General features: G+C 39.0%; 1 protein-coding gene across 2 annotated transcripts in view; it reads left to right on the top strand.

Moving 5' to 3' along the window:
* PPP3CA (protein phosphatase 3 catalytic subunit alpha) overlaps positions 1-24,432 on the top strand; it is a 204,003-nt gene that overhangs the window by 152,243 nt on the left and 27,328 nt on the right. For both annotated transcript variants that reach the window (XM_074866824.1, XM_074866825.1), the window contains exons 4-8: positions 1,986-2,097; positions 3,402-3,547; positions 5,867-6,006; positions 16,364-16,441; positions 18,280-18,374. In XM_074866824.1, the coding sequence (XP_074722925.1) occupies positions 1,986-2,097; positions 3,402-3,547; positions 5,867-6,006; positions 16,364-16,441; positions 18,280-18,374 (571 nt within the window). The remainder of the gene's footprint in view (positions 1-1,985; positions 2,098-3,401; positions 3,548-5,866; positions 6,007-16,363; positions 16,442-18,279; positions 18,375-24,432) is intronic.

Raw genomic sequence — 24,432 nt, 5'->3', positions numbered from 1 at the left:
CTGTCTCAGAAAATTTACATCAAATTTTTGCGTTAGCCAGTAAGGTCAAAGAAGTGGAAGGTTCTGGGAATTCTTGGAGGAATGAAGAAGCCGTCATCAAAGAGACTGAGAATAGTGCTGGTGATGCAGAGAAGTGCAGGCTTCCTTCCCCATCGAAGTGAAATCCTCAAACCCAAGTCTGCTGGAGTTTGCACAGAGGGAGAAGACCTTCCCCAGGCACACCCTTTGTGGTTGTTTTGGGCCACAGCAGATAATTCCTGTGACCTAACACCGTAATTGGATGCTAGATTACGTCAGCACAATCTACCTGGTGTTTTGACATCTCTTCTGGCTTCCTGCAGTGGCAATAGCACGTGGGAGGCGGAAGAGGTGGTGTGAGCTGGGAGGCCTTCCATGTGTTTCCAAGGGGGAGAATTAATTTTGCAAGTCCTGGAGGATGCTGCCTGTACTTTCTGCTCTTTTTACCTGGCTCTAAACCCTCTGAGTAGAAGAACAAAAATTATGGAGTGCAGGCAGAGCATCAGATGTTTACATGTAATAAATTCAAGACAAAGAGTAGTAGTATAAAACCCCTGCTGCTATGTAATTATCTATGGACAGCATGAAGTTTAACACAAACATGAAAATGTTGCATCCTTTTTCCTTTTTTTTTTTTTTTTAAGATGAGGACTGTGTAGCAAATGAGCAGAAATCAAAATGTTGAGCCATAATTAATATCTTTCTGTTTATGATGACATTCTTAATTGTAGAAGGGAGTTCATACTGTACAAATTTAGAGACATTACATTGAAAACATGCTGATTTTCCTCTAAGCAGAAACTGTGGTTAGGAGTACATTCTGCATTTCCAATCTATTGATTATCAAGATAAATAAATTTTTGTCAACAGAATGAAGGGGAGTGTTAAGAGGTAGTTGCAAATGAAGGTGGGGGGAGGTTTGACACCTTTGGTTTCTCGTGCAACAGTTCTGCGGTTCATGGATATTTAAGGAAGGAGGGGTTGGAGGAGAAATTGTTCAGACCATTTTCTAGCTCATGTGTTTTGAGAGGCTGTTGTGGTCTGTACAGCATTCTTGCAGATGGTGGGCTCATCTCCTGGGATCAATGTGTCTTATTTTCATCAGCTTCCTTGGAGCTGTGAGTTTGTCAGCCAGATACCTGAGCAGGGTCATCCTGCACAAATCTTCCATAAAGATTGCAAGTTTACTCATTTTTCAAGAGTCTCATAATGCTTTGGTATCATTGCTGTGTCAGTTTTGTTTTCAAAACAACTATTTTAATTGGATGGTTTTGAGAGATCTGAGCAGAGATTAGCCTCCCCAACTCTTGGTTTTTTATCTTTAAAAACGTGTCTAGAAAAAATGTAATCTCAAATAGAAATCTTCTGGAAAGATAAAAGGCTTTAAAAAAGCTTTGTAGTAACTTCATTTAATGGAAGAGCTTTGTGGGGTTTTTTTCTCAGTTGTTTGTACAGAGCAATGTTAAGTGAAAAATGAACAAGCGTTCATGTAAAAACTGTGTAATACTGGAAGCTGAGGTATTTCCTGAAGTGTGGATTAAATTGTTCTAGGGCAACTTTTTCTTAAGCCAGGAAATGTGGATCTTCTGGTGAAATTGCTTCCACAGCAGGTTTCTGCATAATCTGCCGGGTAGAGAGTACGTGCTTAATTTTGGGGATGTACAGCAATTACTTCTTGATAGCTGGGGCCACTGAAGGCAATGCATGGCTGAGCAGGGAGATGCCACTTAGCAAAAGTGTAAAACTTTATCAGAATATACTGATACTAGTTTCAGGCAGTCCAGCTTGAAGTGCCAAGAAATGCTTGCATGTAATGTATGAAGAGTGAAGTTAGCCTGTTGAAAATAAATGTTTCACACAGAATACTTTTTGTTCTGTTAGGTTTTTTTGGGTGGAGGGGAACATAAGTGGTTGAATTACATCATTAATTATGAATTATATTTTTCTTTTTTATTTCTGATTCACAGTGTGTGCTGTACTTGTGGGCCTTGAAAATCCTTTACCCCAAAACACTGTTTTTACTTCGTGGGAACCATGAATGTAGACATTTAACAGAGTATTTCACATTTAAGCAAGAATGTAAGTCTACCTTAACCTTTCTCCTCTTAACTTCCTTTTCAACAACTTGATTTATTATTTTGTGAGTATTTGAACTGGTTTGCCATCAGTAATTTTAAATGTACTTTTCATGTTGGCTATCATTAATTTTACATTGTAATTACTGTTCCCTGAGAGGGCAGTTGCCCTGCAGGGGCTGGAGAGGCTGTCTCAGTGGTGGAGAAAGGAAGGGGTTAGTTACCCTCTGCAGTGGGTAGTGACCCACTATACATACAAACCCAGGGGTGTTGTCACTTGGTGCTGCAGGTATCCAGACACTTCAGCTTGCCAGCCTGGCCTGGGAAGCAGCCCAGGGCTACGGTGGGGCCATCTAGGCCTGGATGCTCTTGGTAAATCCATGCTGCTGCTGATTTTTGCAGCCTGTTTGCTGCCCCACGCAGCAGCCTGGCACTGAAAACCTGCCAGCATGTCAGCTCTGGCACCTCTGCGACAGGTCCCTGATAGCTAGTGGAGGAGGTGGCATCTCACTGGGTCTCATCTGCAGCAGGAGAAAAATGCAAGGAATTTTTATGTTGGGGTTTTTTTCCTTTAAGTATAGCATTTTCACATTTACCTTGTAAGTAGGCTTAAACTTTTTGGTATGCTCTTTTTATAGGAATTCCTTTCTGTGTTGCAAGAAAGGATACAATGACACATGAAAACTCATTAGATGTAGACCTTCACCTTCACAATGAAGCTTTTTTTTTCTGTGGCACTGTAAGCTGAAGCTATTGCCATAAGTCTGTGTCCCCTTTTTAGCATCGGGGATAAAGGAAATGTTAATTGGCTCAAAGGCTTCATGGTTTACTGAGTTTAATATGCATATTGGTAAATTAACATTTCGGCTTCATTGTATCATGTCGTTCATTTCATAATGGCATTTCTGTAGATAATTAATTATAAGGGACTGGGCTAAAGTTCTGATTACTTCATAGACAGTATCTTGAGTCATAACGTAATAAATGATAACCATTCAGCAGACTTTTTGAGGTTTGCTATATCGACTTCATGGCAGACTAAAATGCTATATTAAATTGTTTGTTTACAGATTTTTAGAAAAAAATAATAAACTTGGCAGAACTTTTATTAGTTTCACCTCAGAATCTGAAGAATTTTTCCAGCAGCAAATAACAATAATCCTAAAGAATTTTTCGCATGAGGCAAGCTTTGGTATAGTCCTCAGTGCAAGAGAGAGCAGTGAGAGCAAAATTGAGAGCAGCACCCTAATTCCTTTTTTTCTCTTAAATATTGATGGCATTTTCTGATACCATATTAATCTTTAAAAGGTAAAATCAAATATTCAGAACGCGTATATGATGCCTGCATGGATGCCTTCGACTGCCTTCCCTTGGCTGCTCTGATGAACCAACAATTCCTGTGTGTACATGGTGGCTTGTCTCCAGAGATCAACACTTTAGATGACATCAGAAAAGTAAGTCTGATTAATGCTCAGGTCTAATAAGTGAACAGTTAATTGCCAGCAACTAAAACTTGAATCCTTTCTTGCTGTCATTCATTTGTGTAAGGTGCCTGTATGTCATTTTGACATTCATGTTGACATTATTACCTTTTAAAGGTCTTTCTGAATAGAACATAAAAGGAATTGCTGCAATTAGTCGTATTTTATTGAAGTGAGAAAATCACCTGCATCCAGTATAGCAAAAAATTTATAATTTTTGTGTTCTTAAAAAAATGTTAGGTATGTAAGTATTTAGGTGCAAATGAATCCATGGCGTTGATTTAAGTATTATCTACTAGCACAATGTAAGCACACCATCTGATGACTGCTTGCGCCTTCTTAGGCATTCTGCACTTTCTTGGAGAAGGGATAAAAATAGCTCTAGAAAAACCTCACAATATTTAAAACATATAATAGAAAAGTGTAGTATGATTGCAATGAATATAGTCAAAACAACATTATTATTTTAAAAAGAGTCAAAAGCTTCATTCTCAGTAGGTCCTGCCACATTTTTAATAGTACTGCACTTGAGTGCCTAGCAAATTGTCTAAGCGAGGCTTAGTAAATTGATGCTTGTGTGGTACTCTTGAGTTTTGAGAAGTTCCTTGTAAATCTCAGGAAAGTTCAGAGAACAGTGTCAAACAGTTTCTTCACGTAATCCAGTGTTTTTGCATGTTACCAAGGATTACTTTTTTTCGGGTGTTTTATAAGAGAGATCTCAGTTGGTATTTCTAAAAGGAGATATTTAATCTGTTCATTCTTAGTGTATCCAGCAGAAAAGATTTTCTTCTTGCTTGCAGTTTGAGACTTGCAAACATGGATATGTACTTCTGAGCTTTAAAGTTACTAAAAGATAAATTATATTCTGAGGTTAATTTGTAGCCTACTAAGAAATTAATATGGTTTAAAAAAAAAAACAAAAAAAAACCCCAAACTTGAGCCAGTAATTACATGTTTTGGTTTAAAAGCAATTAGATTAAGATATTAACTGCACTTCTAAAAATCACTGAATGTAAAGTTTTGTTTCTAAGGTAAAGGTTCACTGTCTCATTAAGCAAAAATATTCTCTGCCTGAAAATTAGCTGGCTTTGCAACAATATAATGGCAGAGTAAAGCTGTTTAGTTCTCAGATTCTAGATTAGGGTCATTAACATCTTCACTTTTCCCCCCTCCCACTAGCAGGTTTATTCATCTTTGGCAATCAGCAGGAATTGGCTTTGCATATTTATGAATTGTTATTTAATTCAAATGAATTATAGTTACAAAAGCAAGAATTGGTAGAGGGCTGCAATAAGTTAGAAGTGTATGTATGCTATGAATATTTCATGACAAGGACGCAAAGGTAAAATTGTAGAGGTCTCTTATTAAAACTTTTTCCAACACTCAGTTAAACATATAAACCCAATTCTTTTTTTGGGAGGGAAAAAAGGTATGTTAGTTATGCTACTAAAACATTACTTGATCGAAAAAAGGTATGTTAGGTATGCTACTAAAACATTACTTGATCGAAAAAAGGTATGTTAGGTATGCTACTAAAACATTACTTGATCTTTCTGGTCAGATTAGAGAATGTTTCGGACTGCAAGCCTGATTCATATGCCCATCTTAACAAGGAGTGTTTTTATATTAAAGCATTCTTGAAGAGGAATACTGATTTTTTTATATTTCCCTATTTTGCTGTACTTTGTCTTATTTGCAGTATGATTCTATATAATTTGAATTTTTTAATACCAATAGGCAGAGAGAGAAGTTTTTAGCATCTTAATTAGGGTTAAGGTTGAGAGAGCAACAAGAATGTCATGGCAAGATGCTGTAATGCAGAGATGTTGTCTTGGTATTTAAATACAATTTTTTGTGAAAATGTATTTAAATCAAAATGGGAACTTGCTTTGAAATAACTATTGTATTTTTTTCTTGAGGTGCCTCATATAAATCAAGTGCCATGATGTTTGAAAAATCATGAAATACAGAAATACCATCATCTCTTGTCAGCTGAAATGCTTTCAAAAAACAGTAGAAAAAGGAAAAAAAATGCACACAAAAATTCACATAGAATGGGAATCCACTTAATTTTTGGTTATATCACTTCCTTCTCTTTGTCAGTGTCAGCGAGGAGTGTTCTACTGTTATTCAAAATCCAGTGCTTTAAAGCTGAGAGCAACCCACAGCTGAAAAATAGATTGCTTTGGGTCTTTGCCAACCCATGGAATGAAAAATAATAACTTTGCTTCAGTGTTTCTGTGATACATAGTTGAAAGAAGTTAGTATTTCTTTGTCTCCTATTTTTCTTAGTTAGATCGATTCAAGGAACCACCTGCATATGGACCTATGTGCGACATCCTGTGGTCAGACCCATTGGAGGACTTTGGAAACGAGAAGACTCAGGAACACTTTACACACAACACAGTCAGGGGGTGCTCGTACTTCTACAGGTGACTCTTACTACTTTGAATGGGTTTCTGTATGTGATCTTGTTCTCGTTTTGCAGTATAAATGTTTGCTTGAAGTTTGTGGCACTACTTTAGATAACTAGGCCCTTTTTTCTTCAGGCTTACCTTGTTTTCAGGTAAATTCATGTTTGGCTTATTTGTATCTAGCTTTTACCCACAACTGGGAAACCCTTAAATGACTTAGTTTTATTCACTAAAGCCTGTGTATTTTGCTTATTTCTGTTCTTGTAAGTTAGGAAATGAATGTATCACTTTTAAAAAGGGGTAGGTAACTACATTTCTAGTTTGAAAATTAGAACTTAATTTTGAATGAAAGATGCCAGCATTGGAAAACATACTACCGATTGCGCTGCAGGGTAAATAAAAATTGTGATTTCCCCCACACAGGTACCTTTTTTTTCCTCTCAGTTTGATAAAACTCTTATGTTTGGGAATAGTTCTTCCAAAGAAATTCAAGATTTGAACAGCATTGGTTAAATGGGACTTGCTGAGAGCTGAAATGCAGACAAGTGCCTGTAACATGCTTGCAGAAACATGTATGGACTTAAATGCAAAGACATAAAGTTGTAATTAATCTTTGAAATTATTTCTTTCTATTGATGTTTGTTAGTAAAACATAACTGTGAGAGTATTCCTGAAAAAAGTAATATTAATGGGGATAGAAGGACATCTAAAGCAAATCTGTGGGTTTGTGACTATTTAAAGAAAACTTTCTTCTCTGTTTCTTTTCTGCTAAGTGGTAATTGTCCTTTAACCATAGGGTGTTCTCTCTCTCTCTCTCTCTCTCTCTCTCTCTCTCTCTGTGTCTCTCTCCCTTGTACATTAAAGGAATGGATTTCCTTGGGTGCTGGGGGATGACCCACTGTCCCCTCTTTGGCAGTGCACAGGGAGACCAAAGCAAGCAATGAACGGTTCCCTTTTCTCAGTTCTGCCTTTTGCCGTTTCCAGTGGTAGGTGACTTGGTTTGTAGACCAAGTCCTGTGGTCACCAGGCAGAAGATAGCCTGTTAGGTTTGCTTGTGATGAAGAACCTCTCAAGCACTACTTCCATTCTCTCTTCATCATAGGACGGGCCTGTGTTACCTCATGAACAGCAGTGATGATTACATTGTACCTTCCTCTGACAGTGTGGCGATTTGGGCTTGCTTTTTTTTTTTGGTTACGGTAGTTAAGAACAACTTACAAGGACACCAGAGTAATAAAACTGACAGGGGAGGAGGTTAAGTGGCAAAACGAGCAATTTATCCAGTGAAATCTTAATTAAGAGGAATGTGAAGGTGTGATTGAAATGTTAAGATGTTGTTGAACCTTCTGGAGGGAGCAGTTCTACTTCAGCCCATGCTAGCAACACACAAGTCTAAGTTTTCCCAACAAGCTCAGCAAAGTGAGTAATCCAGCTCTTCTAGTTATCTTAAAAATCTCACCTTGAACATAGATGACCTGTAGCTGTTCAGTAACATGTCGAAAGTAAAGGGCTCAGTGTTGGGACCATTTCTGTTCAACATCTTTATTGATGATCTTGATAAGGACATAGAGTGTATCATCAGTAAGTTCGCAGATGACACCAAGTTAAGCAGGAATGTCGATCTGCATGAAGATAAGGAGGCTCTACAGAAAGACTTGGATAGATTGGATCGGTGGGCCAACGTCAAAGGGATGAGCTTCAACAAGGCCAAGTGCCAGGTCCTGCACTTGGGCCACAACCACCCCATGCATCGCTACAGGCTTGGGGAGGTGTGGCTGGAGAGCTGTCTGGAAGAGAAGGATCTGGGGTTTCTAACCGACCAGCAGCTGAACATGAGCCGGCAGTGTGCCCAGGTGGCCAAGAAAGCCAACGGCATCCTGGCTTGTATTAGAAATAGCGTGACCAGCAGAAGTAGGGAGGCGATAGTCCCCCTGTACTCTGCACTGGTGAGGCCACACCTTGAGTATTGTGTCCAGTTTTGGGCACCTCAATATGAGAGAGATATCGAGGTGCTGGAGCGAGTGAAGAGGAGGGCAACAAAGCTGGTGAAGGGCCTGGAGAATAAATCCTGTGAGGAGCAATTGAAGGAGCTGGGACTGTTTAGTTTGAGGAGGAGAAGGCTGAGGGGAGACCTCATCACTCTCTACACCTACCTGAAAGGACATTGTAGAGAGGTTGGTGCTGGTCTCTTCTCACAGGTAATTAGTGACAGAACAAGAGGGAATGGCTTTAAACTGCAACAGGGGAGGTTCAGACTGGACATTAGGAAAAAATTTTTCACAGAAAGAGTGGTCAGACAGTGGAATAGGCTGCCCAGGGAGGTGGTGGAGTCACCATCCCTGGATGTGTTTAAGGGTTGTTTAGATGAGATGTTGGGGGATATGGTGTAGAGGAGAACTTTGTAGAGTAGGGCTGATGGTTGGACTCGATGATCCCAAGGGTCTTTTCCAACCTGAATGATTCTATGATTCTAAATCAATCAAATCAAATCCACCAGTAATCAGGAGACACAGCCACTAGAATCAACCTCCTTGTTGGTAATATTAGCAGGAAGGTAACAGATGGTTTGACTTTAGTTTTCCTAGTCCTTTGTTTGAGCTGTAATTGCTGCAGTGTGGGGATGGGCTGAGGACAAAGCGGTTTGCACTGCAGCCTGGGCTGCCGGCACACACCTTTCATGGGCAAGTAATACCGCTGCCTTCAGATCGATAACATCTGGAAGGTGCTCAATAAATATGTTTGGTCTCATTATGAATGAAGGTGTCAAACTGTTGCAAACAATTGATCTGTGCAGAAATGGGCTTATGATGGAGGGCTAAAATCATTCCTCTTCCTCTCAACAGCACCAAACGCTGCAGCATGCCTGGGAGTCCCAGGCACTGCAAACAGTGAGTAATAGCAGTTTCCCCTCATGAACCTCTCTTATAAAAGTGAAAAGCCTTGCAAACATGCAATGTACTCAGATACAGGGCTTATTATATACTGGAACAACTAGATTTTAGGCTTTCTTTTTCCCAGGTCACTGTTTTACCATAAAATTTCCCTAAAATATATATGTTTCCTCTTGAAAATATATCAGATCTAGTCTGTGTCCTGATTCATATTCAGAAAAATGTGTATTTCAGGAAAAATGGAAATATTTGGAGGATACCTAATTGTCAGGTCGTGTGAAGGACATGTAACTGCTTAATAACACGAGCAGATGACTAGGTTGGAGTCACATTATCTGAGATTACATAAGGGCAAGTGTTACTCTTAAAAGAAGCACCTAGTTGCTCTGTATGGTCACTAATTACTTACCTAATGATAACCCCTGGCAAAAAAAGTATCCATTGGTGTGCAATGTCTAATTTTGCTTGCCTTTTCTAGTTACTGCCTGAGAAAAGGTCCTAATTTCCCTAAACAGCCAGCTCATCTGGTAAAGGAAGGACTGAATTATGCAGTCCTCCTTCAAGAATGTCTGTTGATAGGATGGACTTTGTTTATTCTTCAGTGAATAAAACTTCTCAGTTTCTTCAGTCATTTCCAGAAAGGTAGCAGTGGGCATTTTAATGGAAGGTCAGGAGCATTTCAGGCACACACATGAGCCAGGAAAGTGATTTCTAGGTGATTAAGATCTCTTAATAGCAGAAAATAAGTGTAATAACTTTCATTTTATCAGACATGTTTATTATAATGGCAAGTTTCAAGTCACTTTTCTCTGATTTAAAGTTATTTCCTGTAACAAAATGCTATGAGGAAAATAATAGTAATGTGGCTTTCTAACTGTGTACATGCAACATGTTAACAGGACTTTCCAGCTCAGTAGTATAAAAAATCTTCAAGAAATTCCTTTTTTGTAAGAGTTTTTGACACTGTTATGGCTAGCACTGTAAAATGTCAGATCTTGAAGCCACAGGCCTAACCTGTCATTTAGAGATGTAAAGAATAGTCAGCTTAATTTTCAAGGGTGCTAAGAGTCAGTGCTTAATGTATGCCTTTTGCATTCATCAGCATTTCACAGCGTGGATTGTCAAAATTTATGGATCCTTGGAAATAGCAATAGTACAATGCTACAGTGCAGAGTAACTGAAATTTAAGTAATTCTTGGAACTTTAATAAAGTTCTCTACCTTAAAGTGAACAAAGAGCAAGAGTGATGAGATTTCATTTCTCCTTTCTGAAATTTAATGTTGTATGTCCTTCGCGGTCATGGTCATGTTTGATGCAATTTAATGAAAAAGTAGAAATAATTAATGGAGTACTAGTTGTGTAAATTGTTGTTTAATTATGAGTTGAGTGAAGCTTTTCTCTCATCCTTACCCAAAATAACGTCATATTCAGGGAAAGTTATCAACAAGAGGAATGAATTTGTCCCTGAGTGATCTCCCCCCTGCCCCCCCCCCCCCCAATGTTTCAGCTGATCCAGCTAGTAAAGAAGTTTTCCTCTTTTTTTTATCAGATTATCCGGGTTTGCCTTGAATTTATTTAGTGAATATTTATTTGCACTTAGCTAGTTGTACTGATCTTGCCAATGACCTACTGCATTTATTTCATGGACTAGTGGTACAGTAACTCTCAGAGATTTCTGTAAGAAATGTATCTGACTTGGCAAGATATACTGCTACTTACCATCTTGAAAATTACTTCTTTCAGTCATCGCAAAGCTCGAAAAAGTCATATGGACTTTTATTCCTCTCTGAAAATAATGGCTGTCTCTCTGTAAGTTAATACTAAGCAGGTTTAGGCAATTGTTGAGGTGTGGGGAAAACTCTCTCCTTTCTAAGCCACACTAGGATGGGGAATGTCATCATTCCCATAAGATTTACTGGGTGGGTGAAGAATTAAAATGTTCTTTCATCGCATTGACACAAAGTTACTATGAGCATGCATGGTCCTAACTGTGAAAAATTGCACTTGGATCCGCACCCAGTTAGTTTCATTTCCTTTGTGTCAAAGCTAGGGTAAATAACATCAGGAGTTTGGTTCCACCGCTGAGTTAAGTAGCAGTGTCTTAGCCTATATAAAGTATATCCAGGGCTTCCTATCAGGGGTAAGCACATGTGCAAGCTTAACACTCACTTTCTGGGATCATTTATTTGTGAGACTTGGATAATTACTGACTGTTAACAAGAGCATGAGTGTGTCATGAGCCTCGCCAAAGTCAATGGATGGCCTCAGAAGTAGAGCAGATACTTGGAAGTTTTCTACAGGCATGGTGCACCAGCCTCTTGGGGTTTCTTAGTGAGTTTAATATCAGTTCTTAAGGCATGTTGGGCTTTATAAAGCTGTTTGGCTGTTGACTACATTGTTATATTTTTCAAAACCAACAAAAAAACAAAGGCAGAATTGGTTAGCAGTGGCAGGAGTGACTAGCATTGCAGACTGCTCGAAGAACTTCATTTGCTAGCCTTGGATAGCAGTGAAATGATTCGGCCTTACAGATATTCTGGGCTAGAATAATAATTTTGGCCCTGCCAGCACATCATTTCAGTGGTTTACTTTACATGCATGTTAAGTTTGTGAGTATGCAAGGACTAGAGAAGTGTCTGCTAAAAGATTTTGAAGACTGTAGCGTGTTCCACCTCAGGGTGTGAGGCACAGTTGTATGAATTTTATTTTTTTCTTTTTCAGTAGCAGCATTTTAAACAGATTCTTTTGCCCACTTTTCCACTCTTCCTTCCCCCAGGCCAGAAGCTTTTTTGCTGCCCTCACATTATCTGCCCAGCTGTACTGGTAGAATTGCTTGTGTGCTCCATCAGACCTGGGAACACATCCAATTTTAAAAGAATGACTCTGCAAAAAAGATATGTGTTTATTCGTTCTAATACCATGCAGTTCCCTGCTTCTCTTCGCAGTGCAGCTCTGCAGACAGCACAGCTTAGGGCAAGAAAAAGCAGGTGGAAAGAGATGTGCTGGGAGCTGCCTAGGACAGCAGAACAGCAAAAGCATTTGCCTTTGCCCTTTGGAGACTGTTGTGTGAGGCCAATATGCTTTGCTGAAAATCTGTTTTTATATGTGCATGTAATCTTAGAGATGCTGTTGGGCTAAATTTAAATGTCCTCTTTTAAAGAAGCATTCATGCCTCTGCTTTAATGGTATGATGAAGGATATGAAAAAATTAGATTAAACCATCCAGTTTTTCCAGTTATTGGTGGAAGAGCAATTAGAAAACATCTGCCATTTTGGTTCATGTTAGCAAAGTATTGCTTCTCTTCCAGAACTGTGTAGATGTAATCAGTGATCAGGCAAAAGAGACCTCAGAAGTGGTAAACTGCATGAGGCATTTTAATTGAAAAAAGGATGCCGAAGTAGGGAATATCACATACTCCATGGAGAATAACATCTCTGTAGCTTAGCAGTGGGGTATTTTGTTTTCTCCGTGAGTCATGGCTCTTCCGTGATTCAGCATGACACATGAAGCGCAGGCAGAAGGCTGGGTCATTCTGGAAAAGCCTGCTGTGTGGGGGGGTTTCTGTTTGTTTGTTTTCCCTCTTGGCCAACTGCTTTATTTCTGGCTCCACTGAATTACAGTCTGGGTTCTGCAAAACAGGGCAAGGAGGAGAGTGTTTCTGGAAGGGTAGCTAGTAAGGAATTTGATTACAAGATGATAATTTTCATTAGAAAGATTAGAAAAAAATTTCCAAGCAGAGGCCTTTTCTGTAAAAGCTTGTTTCTGATAACCTTTGCCATAATCTCTGTTTTATTGGCATTTTGCAGGATTTACTGCTGTTTACCTGGAGGGGATGTATTTTTGTGTTGAAGAATATTGTTTAATATGAAACTACATTTGGACAGGAGCAAACTGATGTTATGAAAGTGCTGTGAATTAAAGCCCTGTATTTATTGTCACAACTGGTATAGTGTATGTAATAGCTGCGTACATTGAAAACTTTGCTTCTCCCCAGCCCCCGGTTCAACAAGTAGCTGAAGAAAAATGCCTGAGAGTTGCTTTGCCTTTTTTGAAATAAAATATCTAGTTAGCCTGCTCATGGGTTGTAGTGGTCTAGGTAATATGAGTGCTTGCTCGTTACAGATGCAGTGCTATTCACTTAGGAGAAAAGATGTCAGCCAGATTTTGTGTGTGTGTGCACAGAGCAGTATGTGGCATTTCTGCCTTTCTAGGTGTGTGCCCTGTAGAATCAGCCAAATTCTGCTAGTAGAAGTCTATTTTCCATGGATTTATGAAGAATAAGATAATTAAGAATAAAAAAAACCCCACTTCTGTACTTTGAAATGGAAAGAACCACCTATCATGTCTATTTAGGAGCATTTTTTACCACCTCATTATATCTTCTTTAAAAGCAGTACTTAACACTGGGTGAAAAGAATACTATGGAAAAAAAAAGTAATAGGCTAGACATTTTGAGCAGCTGCACTGATAATGAACATAATCAACTGTCTATCAGATTTTTCATTATAGACCCCAGTTTTCAGAAGTTAATGTAAAAATTTCTAAACAAAATGTACCATAAGTCTACATTTAGTCACAATTAATTATGAAAAGAAATGTATGCAAATTAGTTCTCATTTGCCAGTGGTTTGAATGGCAGCCTGTCAGCATTTGAGATCACTGCAGTTGCCAAAACGATACCCCACGTAATTTGGGAATTGAAATTATTTTATAATGGCAATCTTTTTAGACAATTCCAAATACCAAACCTGCAACTGAGAATATATGCTAGATGGGTTAAATCCAAATATACCATTCTACTGGGTTTGTAGCCTCTAGCTGCAAATGACATTTCAGCTTCAAAATATCCAGGAATGTTGGAAGCCAGAACTAGTGATTCTCTTGAATAAACTGAAGGAAGCTGATGCATTAGCTTTTGCATTATTTTTTTTTCATAAATTTTCATCTCTTTCATGCATGAAGTTAGAAACTGATGGGGCTGTTAAGTGATTACAAGGGCGCCCTGAAGGTGGTCCCTGAAATCATGGCTGGGACAGCAGGTCTTTTGTATAATGTTTAATTGAGATTTTTTTTTTTTTTCTTTTACTTGCCTCGGTGTGTTTAGCAACAGCTTTTACTTAAGCATTTTGCATAACAGTGTTACTGTATAACTGCATCTTGCCCCTAAGGTATTGCAGAACAGTCTGCTCTTGCCAGTGTCTTTGAGAATATGTACAGTCCTGTAACATAATACCTGTATGTGAGTTATGCTTGGAGATTCAGAGACTCTGTAGTCTTGTTTGTGTTATTTACAGGCACACTGCGAGCCCATCGTACTGCAGAACCAGCACAGAAGTGATCATGGAGATGCCTTAGTGTCTTCCCCAACACCTTGTATTTCCTTCTTTAAGCCTTTTTGGCTGTTGTATTACTTGAACTGTGGGAGAGTTGAATTGCTAGTGGAAAATAAACATGGTGAATGGATGTTAATGCAGGGTCTATTTTTCTTTTTCTACAGCCATCAGGTGACATTTCAGAGCTGCTATGTGAGGTTTACACCTTTTGCTACCAGTTCTGATTTTTTTTGATTGTTGCTCTCCAACTTGTCCAGCAATGAGAACAGGGAATTATAACATCTGCATGTCACATCCTGGGCCTCAAATCCAGGAAAATCTGTGTCCCGGTCCCGGTCTCAGGTCAGATGTTGCTCAGGGGCAGGCTGCACTTGGAAGGTTGCCCAAATCTCCACCCATGCCAGCCTGCCTCTCCACCGCATCGGCTTTGGAGCTGGTCAGACTCAGTCAGACAAAGGGGCGCAGGAGAGTAACAACTCAAACGCGGGTGCCTGGCCAGCTTGTCTTGCTGCTGATGTGCAGGCAACCTCAACTAAATTCAGATAGTGACAGGAGGTAGTAACACTTGGTTTCTCCCCAGGTTTAATGTTTTAAATGCACCTCCTTTAAGCTGCTAGCGAGAACGGAGCCAATACCATGCTGCATCCTTGCCAGTGAGCAACGTTAAATTCAGAAGTGCCTTTCAGACAGTCACGGAACTCCAGGGGTGGGTGAGGCCACCTGCTACCTTGCAGGGGCGCCCACTTCCTACCCTGATGAAAGGTCATGAAATACAAAGCAGTCAGCTGAATGATTGCTTGGTTTCAAGGGTGGGAAATAAATCTGGATGAGGCAAAACAAATTGTACACAACTGGCCTGAAGAGGGAGAAAAGGGGAGAGCTCTCAGTGTCATCTGAATAAAGACTCTTTCCCACCCCTTAGATATTTTTAAGTGGCCTGGTAAGGTTTTGCCAAATCTGTGAAGTCTTTTTTATTCCAACACCACTTCTCCTTTACTCTCTTGCATGCATGTTCTTTGTTCTGTTTTGCTCTTGCTACAGTTGACCTTTGACAGGGGAAGCCAGGAAGTTTTGGCTTTCTTGGGTTCTGTATTAAATTACTAATGACACGAGAGGAGAGGGTTTGCTTCCTGTCTTGAAGTGATAGGTGGCCATCATGCTTGTTATCCTTCAGTACAGGCATGGAGAGTCATCAGTGGTTTAAAAGCAAGAAGAAAACAGTCATTACAGGAAAAACAAAAGTTATTTTTGAAAGAAACAAAATGGAGTAATTTTAAGTTCTATAACACTTATTTAAGTATCATTTTAAGTAGCTTTTCTCTGAAAACTTAATATTTCACACATGTGCTGTCAAAACTGCATTCAGGTTATGCTGTTTTGTTTTTCTTGTATGTGATTTCCATGTGTTTAGTGTCTTTAAACAGCAAGCATGGTTTTCATGGTGCTGAGGTTGTAAGAAAGGGCTCCTCCATTCTCCATGAAAGCAACATCGTCCACGTGCAGTGAAAAATATGATAGAGATTCCTTTATTGCCATTTTCACCTAATGATTCTGTTTTCACTCATACAGCAGAACATGTCTTGGAAGGATGTATTCAATGGGCACATTTTTGGGGTTTCAGAAGTCATAGAACTTATTTTAAATTGCCAAGGGGAAAGATAATTCTTGTTTATCAAGGAGATGAAGTTCAGATGATGAAACGTCTCCAGTTTGGAGATTGATTTGACTTTCTTCGTTCTGTCTTTCTCCCTCTCTTTCTGCACATCACCTTATTATCTGGTGTCCATAAGCAGCCTGTGCATACTGTAGTTAGTGGGCGAGGAGGTTTTCTGTTGCAAGCAACCATTGTATCCCATTTTTCTTTTTCAGAGTACATTGAATCTTAAAGTATAATCAAATAAATTACTTTCTTTCTGACAAGCAATAGGGAGATTGTTATGTAATGAATTGCAACTTTCCAGAGTTCCTCTCCACGCAGTTATGGGTGGGATTAAAAAAAGTGCTGCTGCTAGTGTTGTCTCTACTGAAATCTGCCTGCAGAGCAGGGGCTGATTTCATGAATGATGCATGTTGGATGAAACATTTTTTGAAAAGCTAAATGTGGTGCTTCTGATAATGTCATAACAGGTGTTATTATTTTCTTCCAACAGTTACCCTGCTGTATGTGAATTCCTACAGCACAATAACTTGTTATCTATACTCCGAGCTCATGAAGCCCAGGATGCTGGGTAAGTATCTGTGAAGAGGGGGCACTAATAATGAATAATGGCTTACCATTGTCAAACAGAGCAAGGAAAGAAAGAACAACTGGGTAAAAATGAACTGAAAAACTGAAAATTAAGTTGCAAGAGCTATCACTTTTTATTAATGCTATAAATACATACACTGGCATTAGAAAGTCTTTTACAAGATTATTACTGAATTACAGGACTTAATGAATCCTCATTATATCCCACTTACTTAGCCTTTGTGATTTTAAGTGGCATAAAATGGCTAAAAGTTATTTGAATGCCAAACTTGGGTTGGAAAACAAATTCAGGTCAGAAAAAGAAGTTTTGCAAATGTGCCTGAGACTTCTGACACACTGATTGCCATAATACTTGGGAAGTGATTTGGCTCATGAAGGCCAGAACTGTCACCTTTTAAGTCTTTCACACCTATCTGAAACTTCTGGGCCTACTCGTTTATCAAGAAGAATAAACTTATGGAACTCAATAGCCAAAAATTATTTCATTCAGGAGTATTATTAATGAATTCAAAGAGTTTATTAAGACAGTGTGCAAAAACAATCCAGACCAAGCACCAAGTGGTGTTGATGGTTCCCTCATGAAACTATTGCCATTGTAAAGATAGAATTTTTTTTATGTCACTTCAAAAAATTATTAAAAATTATCTATTCATTGAAATGTACCATACTTGTGAGATTTTAATGAAGGATTGGTATCTGAATAAATAACTTTGCATATCTTGCATAAATTATTAATGTGTTTATTTGGAGGTAGAAACTTTATCCAACCTGAATAGTAATAAAAGATAAAGTAGCAAGATTGTAGGAATGAGGTCGATATTTGCTATGCATATAAAAAGCTATTCTGCATGTTTGAATTATCACATACTTAAAAACGTCAATGCAATTAAAAGCAAGCTATTACTCTGCCAAAAATAACTGGCATGCAATACCCAAGGGTAAGAAAATTTCATTTTTGTAGTATTGCTTTCTAATAAACGGTGAAAAATAAAATTTTGTAGAAGGCATTGTATTGAAACTATACAATTATTTCAGTGCAACCATTGTGGATGATTGCCAGTTTCTTGTAGCTGAAGACTGAAGAGCAGTATTTGGTGTTACTTATGTTTTAGTAAGACAAAAGTACAGTGTGGCTGGTTTGCTTCCAATCACTTACAGGTTTAATGCTTGATTGATTATATGTTGGTCCAATAAGCCTTTTATTTTTCATAAGGTAATGAAAACTTGCAAGCATTAAACTGGCTAATAGACTGGATGAGATTAGACACAGCACTGAAAATATTGGACCCTTTGTTTCCCATCCCCTTCGTATACTTTCCGTCTCCCCTGGCCTTGCTGTCACTTGCATGCCCAGAGAGGGCAGGCAGCTGCAGGGTCATGGAGGATATGCACTCCTCTTCTGAAGGCAGTACCGTGCCCCTCCAAGGCAGATGGTGGTGCTCACCTTCACCCACAGTCCCACAGAGGGAAAGTCTGGGAATGTCCTGGGGTGCACACGCATAGAGGCCACCTGGCTCCAGGGATGGGTACTGAGCAAATTCGTAATAAAAACCACCTCTGGCTTACTAAATTTCAGGCAAAGAGCTTTCAAACATGGTGTGGATCCCTGGCCATCCCAAATTGATATAATGAATAAGCCTAAGCTTGCAGGAGATCTTTTTTTCCATGGCTTTAAAAAGCCCATATGCACGTTTTTCTGTCTTGACATTTGTAAACAGTCAGTGCAGTAATGTAGTAGGTATTTTTGCGCTATATTTGGTCAGTGACAAATATACATACAACACTGGACAACAATTAGTATCTTGTCTTTCCTTCTAGGTATCGTATGTACAGGAAAAGCCAAACAACAGGCTTCCCTTCACTAATCACAATTTTTTCAGCACCAAACTATCTAGATGTATACAATAACAAAGGTAAGAATTTAATTCCTGTTAATATACAGTAGACTGTACTTCTCTTTACTCAAATATATTATTGGGTTTTTTTCACTCTTTTCTCTATATATCAGTTCATGCCCATTTTTTCCCTCTATTTATTAGTTCATGCCCATTCCGTTTATTGCATAATACAAATCTAATTAAATTTATTACAGGCAGATGTATGCTAGTGAACATAACTGTAGATTCTAATATGCCTTAGGATATTTTGTATTTTGACTACAAGTTATTAAGTGTTACACAGGAAGCAAAACTGAGAACAGCTCTATTTAACTAAAAGTAGTATATTAAGAAATGCTGTGGGTGAGATGTTCAGAGCCCAGTGTTCCTTATAATTAATTATTTGTCCCTTTGCTCCTTTCCAATAAAATTAATGGAGAGTGTATATGCAAACACTCTAGCCAGCTAACAAACTTTGGCAGATCATCAGCGGATAAAGCATGGGATAGATATTGACCCGAGTTCCTCTATGTTTTTGTTTTTTCAATCACTTGAAAACCATTAAGTAGGAAATATCATCAGCGAAAAAAAAAAAAAGGTTTCTGCACAAATAAGCAGTCAGTGGTCACTCTGTAAAGATTCCACTGAATACAAGTGTTTGCAGCTTCTCTGAGTTTCTTAGCTTATTACATGCCCTGAAATCTCCTCTAATGAACTGGGAAAAAAAAATCATGTTTCTAAAAATAAAGCATTCTAATAAACCTGTCCTCCTATATCTTGAAAGGAGCAGTAATGTTTGCTTTCTCCTGTTCCCTGTAAAGCTAAAGTTATTTGTGTTCCTCTGTGAGCAAAACAAAATAATATTTTTCTCAGTGATGTTCTTGAAAGGTAGCTCCATTGCAAAGAGATCAATCTTTCTTGAGAAAAAATATTTTTAATTTGGATGCTTGCCTGCAAAGGAAGTAAGCACTTTTAATTTTTTTTTTAAACTTGCAAAAGAAGGCTTCTTCAGGCATTATTTTGTATTATAAAAGTTATAATCTAAAAGCTGTTATGCCATGAACTGTGTGCAAGGGGAGGAAACACTTCACTGTTAGGTAATGGGGTTTGTACACTTTGGTGTTCTCAATGTGCATGTTAACTTGTGGAGAAAATAATAAAAGCATTCTGCAAAAAATGTGCAAGCAGAACTGTCAGTAGCTACTTCTCTAAAAGTAAATAATACAGGGACTCTGCTAACAACCCAAAAAGCACAGGATGAAACAAGGAATGTGTTAATTTTCTTGGCAGCATTATTGCTGGTGGTGGGAAAAGTGCGTTTGCTCTCTGGGTTGGCTGCTTTGGGTAGAAGGCAAACCGATGACAGGTCTGTAGAAGCGAGGTGGCAGAAAGTGTTCACCTTTTGTTTCTTAATGCATGGTGACATTTCTGTGCACATGAAGGCAACGGGTGAACAATGTGAGTCTTTTGTCATGAAGGCAAATGTTAAATGTAAAGCAGTGATTTATAATATTCAAAATCTGGAATTTGAAAACACAGTTTGGGTGGTGAAGAGAAGTGCCTCTCTATTATCTCTGTTTCAGAAGATAGGGTCATTTCCCTTGTTCCAGGATACTGTGCTGTGGTAGGCAGGTCTTAAAACTGGTGGAAAGCCTTTTCTGGTGAAGGGCTGTAGGCCAGCTGCTGAGGGGTGCTGGTTATCTGCAGTCACAGCTGAAGTTTGCGTGCAGTGCAGGTGATGTCTGCTCAATGTTTGCTCTGAGTGAGCGCAGACAGATCAGCAGTGGGTCCAAGATCAGCACCAGTGTGCCACTCTTTAATGTATGACTTGTTGTAAATTTAGAGGCTGACCTTTAGCAGCTTTGTAATGAATTTCTGTTGGGTTTAACTGCCTCCTTTTCTCTCATTAGAAGTTTTGACGCATTATTTCATGTGACTGATTGCACTGGCTCTTGGCATTTAAAGTACATCATGCATAGTTTTTCATGCTGCATTGCTCATGCATCTTCATCTGCATAGCGTTTGGGTGCTTGCTTCCCTCTTCAAGAAAGAAAAACACCATCATCCTCAATCAGTCCAAAACATGGCTACTTGTTGGCTTCCTTGATTTGCAGCAAATGAGTTAACTAAGAACACCGAGCTTCTGACTGACTGACTGATTTCAGGATGTGAAGGAAGGCTTTTCCATCCGGAGGTGTTACAGGGCAGTTGCTCTAGCTGACTCATTGTGTACTGGTGCAGAACCTGATTGATTTTTACCAATCATTTAGGGGTTTGGTTACTATCAGCCCTTGGAAAAGGAGTTACTCTCCTACTAATAAGTGTCTTCCTTTTTAGTACGCGTTCTTAGTATGCTTCTGGTTGTCACTTAGCTAATAAAGTCACCCTAAATAATTTCCTGAGAGGCTCCATCTAAAATAAATACATTTTTTTTAAAAGCGGCAAGGGGCTAGGGGCACTCATTTTCTACCCCAGGTTGATAGTTCTCATGCCCATTAAAGCAGATGTACTTTCTTGTACTTGCTTCAAAGCACTTCAGAAGGAGTGGGCTTAGTTGCCAACTTTATCCAAGGGCTTATTCAGTCCCTACTGTAGAGCAGCCCCTGGGATCAGATATGTCCTCAAAGAGCAGTAGGGAGGCAGCATTCCTGGAGCAAAAGGAGGTTTGGCAGGAGTAGCTGAAGACAAGCTACCCAAGCGAGACCATGTTCAGACTATCTGCTGTTAATAATGCTGCTGCAGACCCTCTGCATGGGCTATCTCAAGGTACTGACCCACCATGGGAATCTCTTTTGGCTTTGCTCTGCTGGATTCTGACACCAAAGGGAGTTTTTTGTATCCTTTTGGTTACTGGCCATTGCCTCATGAAGGCTGTGTGTGTAATTCATCCGTCATGTGTCTGCTGATCCTGTTGCAACCCCAGCCCACACACATGCACAACTTCAGGTGCCAAGTTAGGTTTTTCAATTAGGAGGCTCCTGTCAGGGATTCCCTGTGTAGGTGATGGAGACAGAGATACACTTCCAGGGGGTGATTCAGAAACTGCCTAGATATGGGGGGCCTAGTGTCCAAGTTCCAAGACTATCCTTCTCCATTATTGTCATTTATGCCTTCCATATTATAATGGAGAGCACTGGCAAAGGGAAGAAATTTATACATACATTTTTAGGCAACTTCTGAGCTTCTGTTCAGTGTCTTCATAGCTTTCACAAACATTTCTGCTCTCATATTATTAAAAAGCATGAAGAAAAAGATACTTTAAGATTATTATTAAAACTTGTTATAAGAAATACTGGTGCATTGATGATTTTCTAAGACTGCTCCTTCTGGAGAGGATCAAAACTCCTCATGCAAGAAGATAAATGTTAATTGGATTGTGATTGTTACCTGTGACTTCAGGGCCTTGGAGAAGGCTGTACTGATCAAGAAACTCTTGTGTTGTGTAAGTACAGGTTTACCCCTGGATTCAAGGGTGCCCATCACCAGGAGAAATTCTCTATAGCAACAGAATAAGAGGGTGCCGAAAATTACTGCATTGTGTTACCTGCTGGCCTTCTACCATGTCTAAACTTTCATTCCCGCATTTAATATTTCTTAATGCCTTAATTAGGGCTTGCTGTAATGCTGTTTATGCCCCAACAACAAAAAAAAAAAATAAAATGCAACATTTTACAGAAGTTCTACAGATGCAAGCAGTTTATTTGTAAATCATTGGCAATACTTCATACTTTAGTGTCTGTCTGTCACTTTAGTAAGTGCACGCTTTTTGGCTGAGTGAACAACTTTAGCTGTCTAAAGACAGACTATTACCTTTTGAACACTTAAAAGATTAGGTTTCGTGGTGGCAAGATAACCACCAGAGTATCCAAAGCTATAAAAAAAAATAACATGATGTCTCTTCCAACATGCTGCAATGTACACATGGTGTTGCTGAAAGGAAAAGCAGATGATGAAGGAAAGAAACAAAGAAAGTATGCAGGGGAGTTTGGGATATTAGAAAATCAAAACCAGCTGTACATCAGTATGCTTGCTAACGTATCAGATAAGTAATACATCAATGAAGCGTGTATAAAGTATCAGCATGTGGTATACCATAGATACACGGTAAGAAGTGTACCCAATCCAAACATATCTAACAGGAAAGCTTTTTTCATATTAAAAAAAGGCAGAGTAATATACCTGGAAGACAAGGAAGGTCTTTGAGAAATAATAGCAGTTTGGGAGAAAGAAAAGCAGTGTAACCTTCTGTTTGCCCTATCAGTTTTCTTTAATGCTTTATCTCTGCTGTTGTGATGAGGCCTTGTCATGGAAACAAAAGCTTTTAAAGAGGAGCTGTCAGGGTATCTAGGCCATCTCATTGCTGATACAGAGAAGTTGCCAGAAGTGATTTTTGCAGTCTGTTGATAAAATCTTGAATGTTATTGCACTGTTTCTTTGGAAGACGCAATTGCACATTTAAAATAAACATCTTCAGAATTCTGTAAGTGAAAATTTTCCCAACTGCAATTAGCCCCACTTCTCTACTAGATTATTTACATCATTACCTTGTATAGTAAATAATTTTTTCCTTTGATAATGTTTAAACTGCTTAAGAATTTTACTAACCCTTATCCCTGACCCGTCTTGGGCAGAAAATGCTGTGGTTACTTAGCAACTCTGCTGGAGGAGAAGGCAGTGTTCCCAGTTGATGCTGAAGTTAATTTGGCATTAAATCAGAAATTGAAATTCTTTCTTAGGTATGGAGAATTTGAGAAACCTTTCACTGCATTTATTCTCTAAATGCAGGATGAGTTTTCTGAAAAAAATTATGGGAAAATTAGTTAACTTGTTTGCTAAAATTATTTTGAGGTTGTTTGTCTATAAACATGTTGTTCATTCTGAGCTAGTATTTCTGCCATGCTCATTATTTTTCTCCTCTGATGGAAACGTTATAAATGAATTTATTGATTCAGCAGATCTTGAAGCAGGATGTGTAATGTCTTTGGGTGTTTCTGAACTATTGGTCAGACAGTTTAATGTTGTTTACGTTGCTTAAGGCCTTAATCCACTGCCCAACCTTTAGGCTTTTATAGAGCCATTTGAGATGCCGGAGGGGTCTGACACATCCACTTGGACCTGAGAGGTATGACACAGGAGACAGGAGCAATCCAGGTTCATCTTTAACTGAGGGAGACCAAGGAGATGTCGCAGGGGGGCTCAGATGGCATTTGGTGCTTATATTTGACCCTGAGAAGGTTAGAAGAGCTGTCTCCATTTCTAGCTGAAGGAAAGGGGTTTCTTACCTGCACATTTTTCACCACCCGTATTTCCAGCCTTAGGCACCTATGTTAAATGCTTAAAGCTAAACAGTATGAATGCCCTTTGCTTGCTGCGTTAGTGTTTCATTTCAATCTAATGTGATTTCAGCATCCCGTATCTTGGTTTACTAGCATTGGAAAGAAGTATAATGTCATTTGGGATATCTGCACATCTTCACTTTACAAAACATTAGCTTCTAAAACTCATTTACAACAGCAAGTACCAAAATTAGGTTAAAATGTGTGTGGCTGTTGAGAATAATAAAATAAGATTATACACGATAAAACTGTGGCTGGTGGCTTGGTCTGCTAGCATCTGTCTGAGTATACATTTGGAAAGAAAAGTATAGAGGTTGCAGCCTGGAATAATAAGCAAGTGTTGGAAAGAGTCAGGTTTTCCTCAGTTACAGGTTTCATAACCAAAGGAACCCATTCCACTTTCTTCTCTCTCCTCCATCAGCGACCATGTGGTCTGTAGTCATATAGCCTTCAAAAGATTCCTGCTCTTTCAGCGTAGCTGAGGTCTCCAATAGCTACTTAGACATCAAGTTAACGTGGACTAAGAAATGAAGCAGAGGTGAAACCCCCCAAACCTTTTCTGAGCCAACAGAGAAGAAGAGAAGAGCTATGACCGAAAGCAAGCAAGGGGCCAGAATAGCTCAGAGAAACTCCTACTGTTAGCTGAGAAGCGTTTTCTACTTGATCAAGGTGAAGTTTTCGTCTTCTGACTACTAAACAGTAGTCAGAACTGCACAATCATGACAAGAGCCACTTTGTTTAATGTTAATTATCTTCAT

Source organism: Strix uralensis, chromosome 4 (assembly GCF_047716275.1).
Source record: "Strix uralensis isolate ZFMK-TIS-50842 chromosome 4, bStrUra1, whole genome shotgun sequence".
In the NCBI taxonomy this organism is placed as follows: domain Eukaryota; kingdom Metazoa; phylum Chordata; class Aves; order Strigiformes; family Strigidae; genus Strix; species Strix uralensis.
The sequence above is the reverse complement of the archived record's forward strand: the minus strand, read 5'-3'. Positions and strand labels throughout refer to the sequence as shown.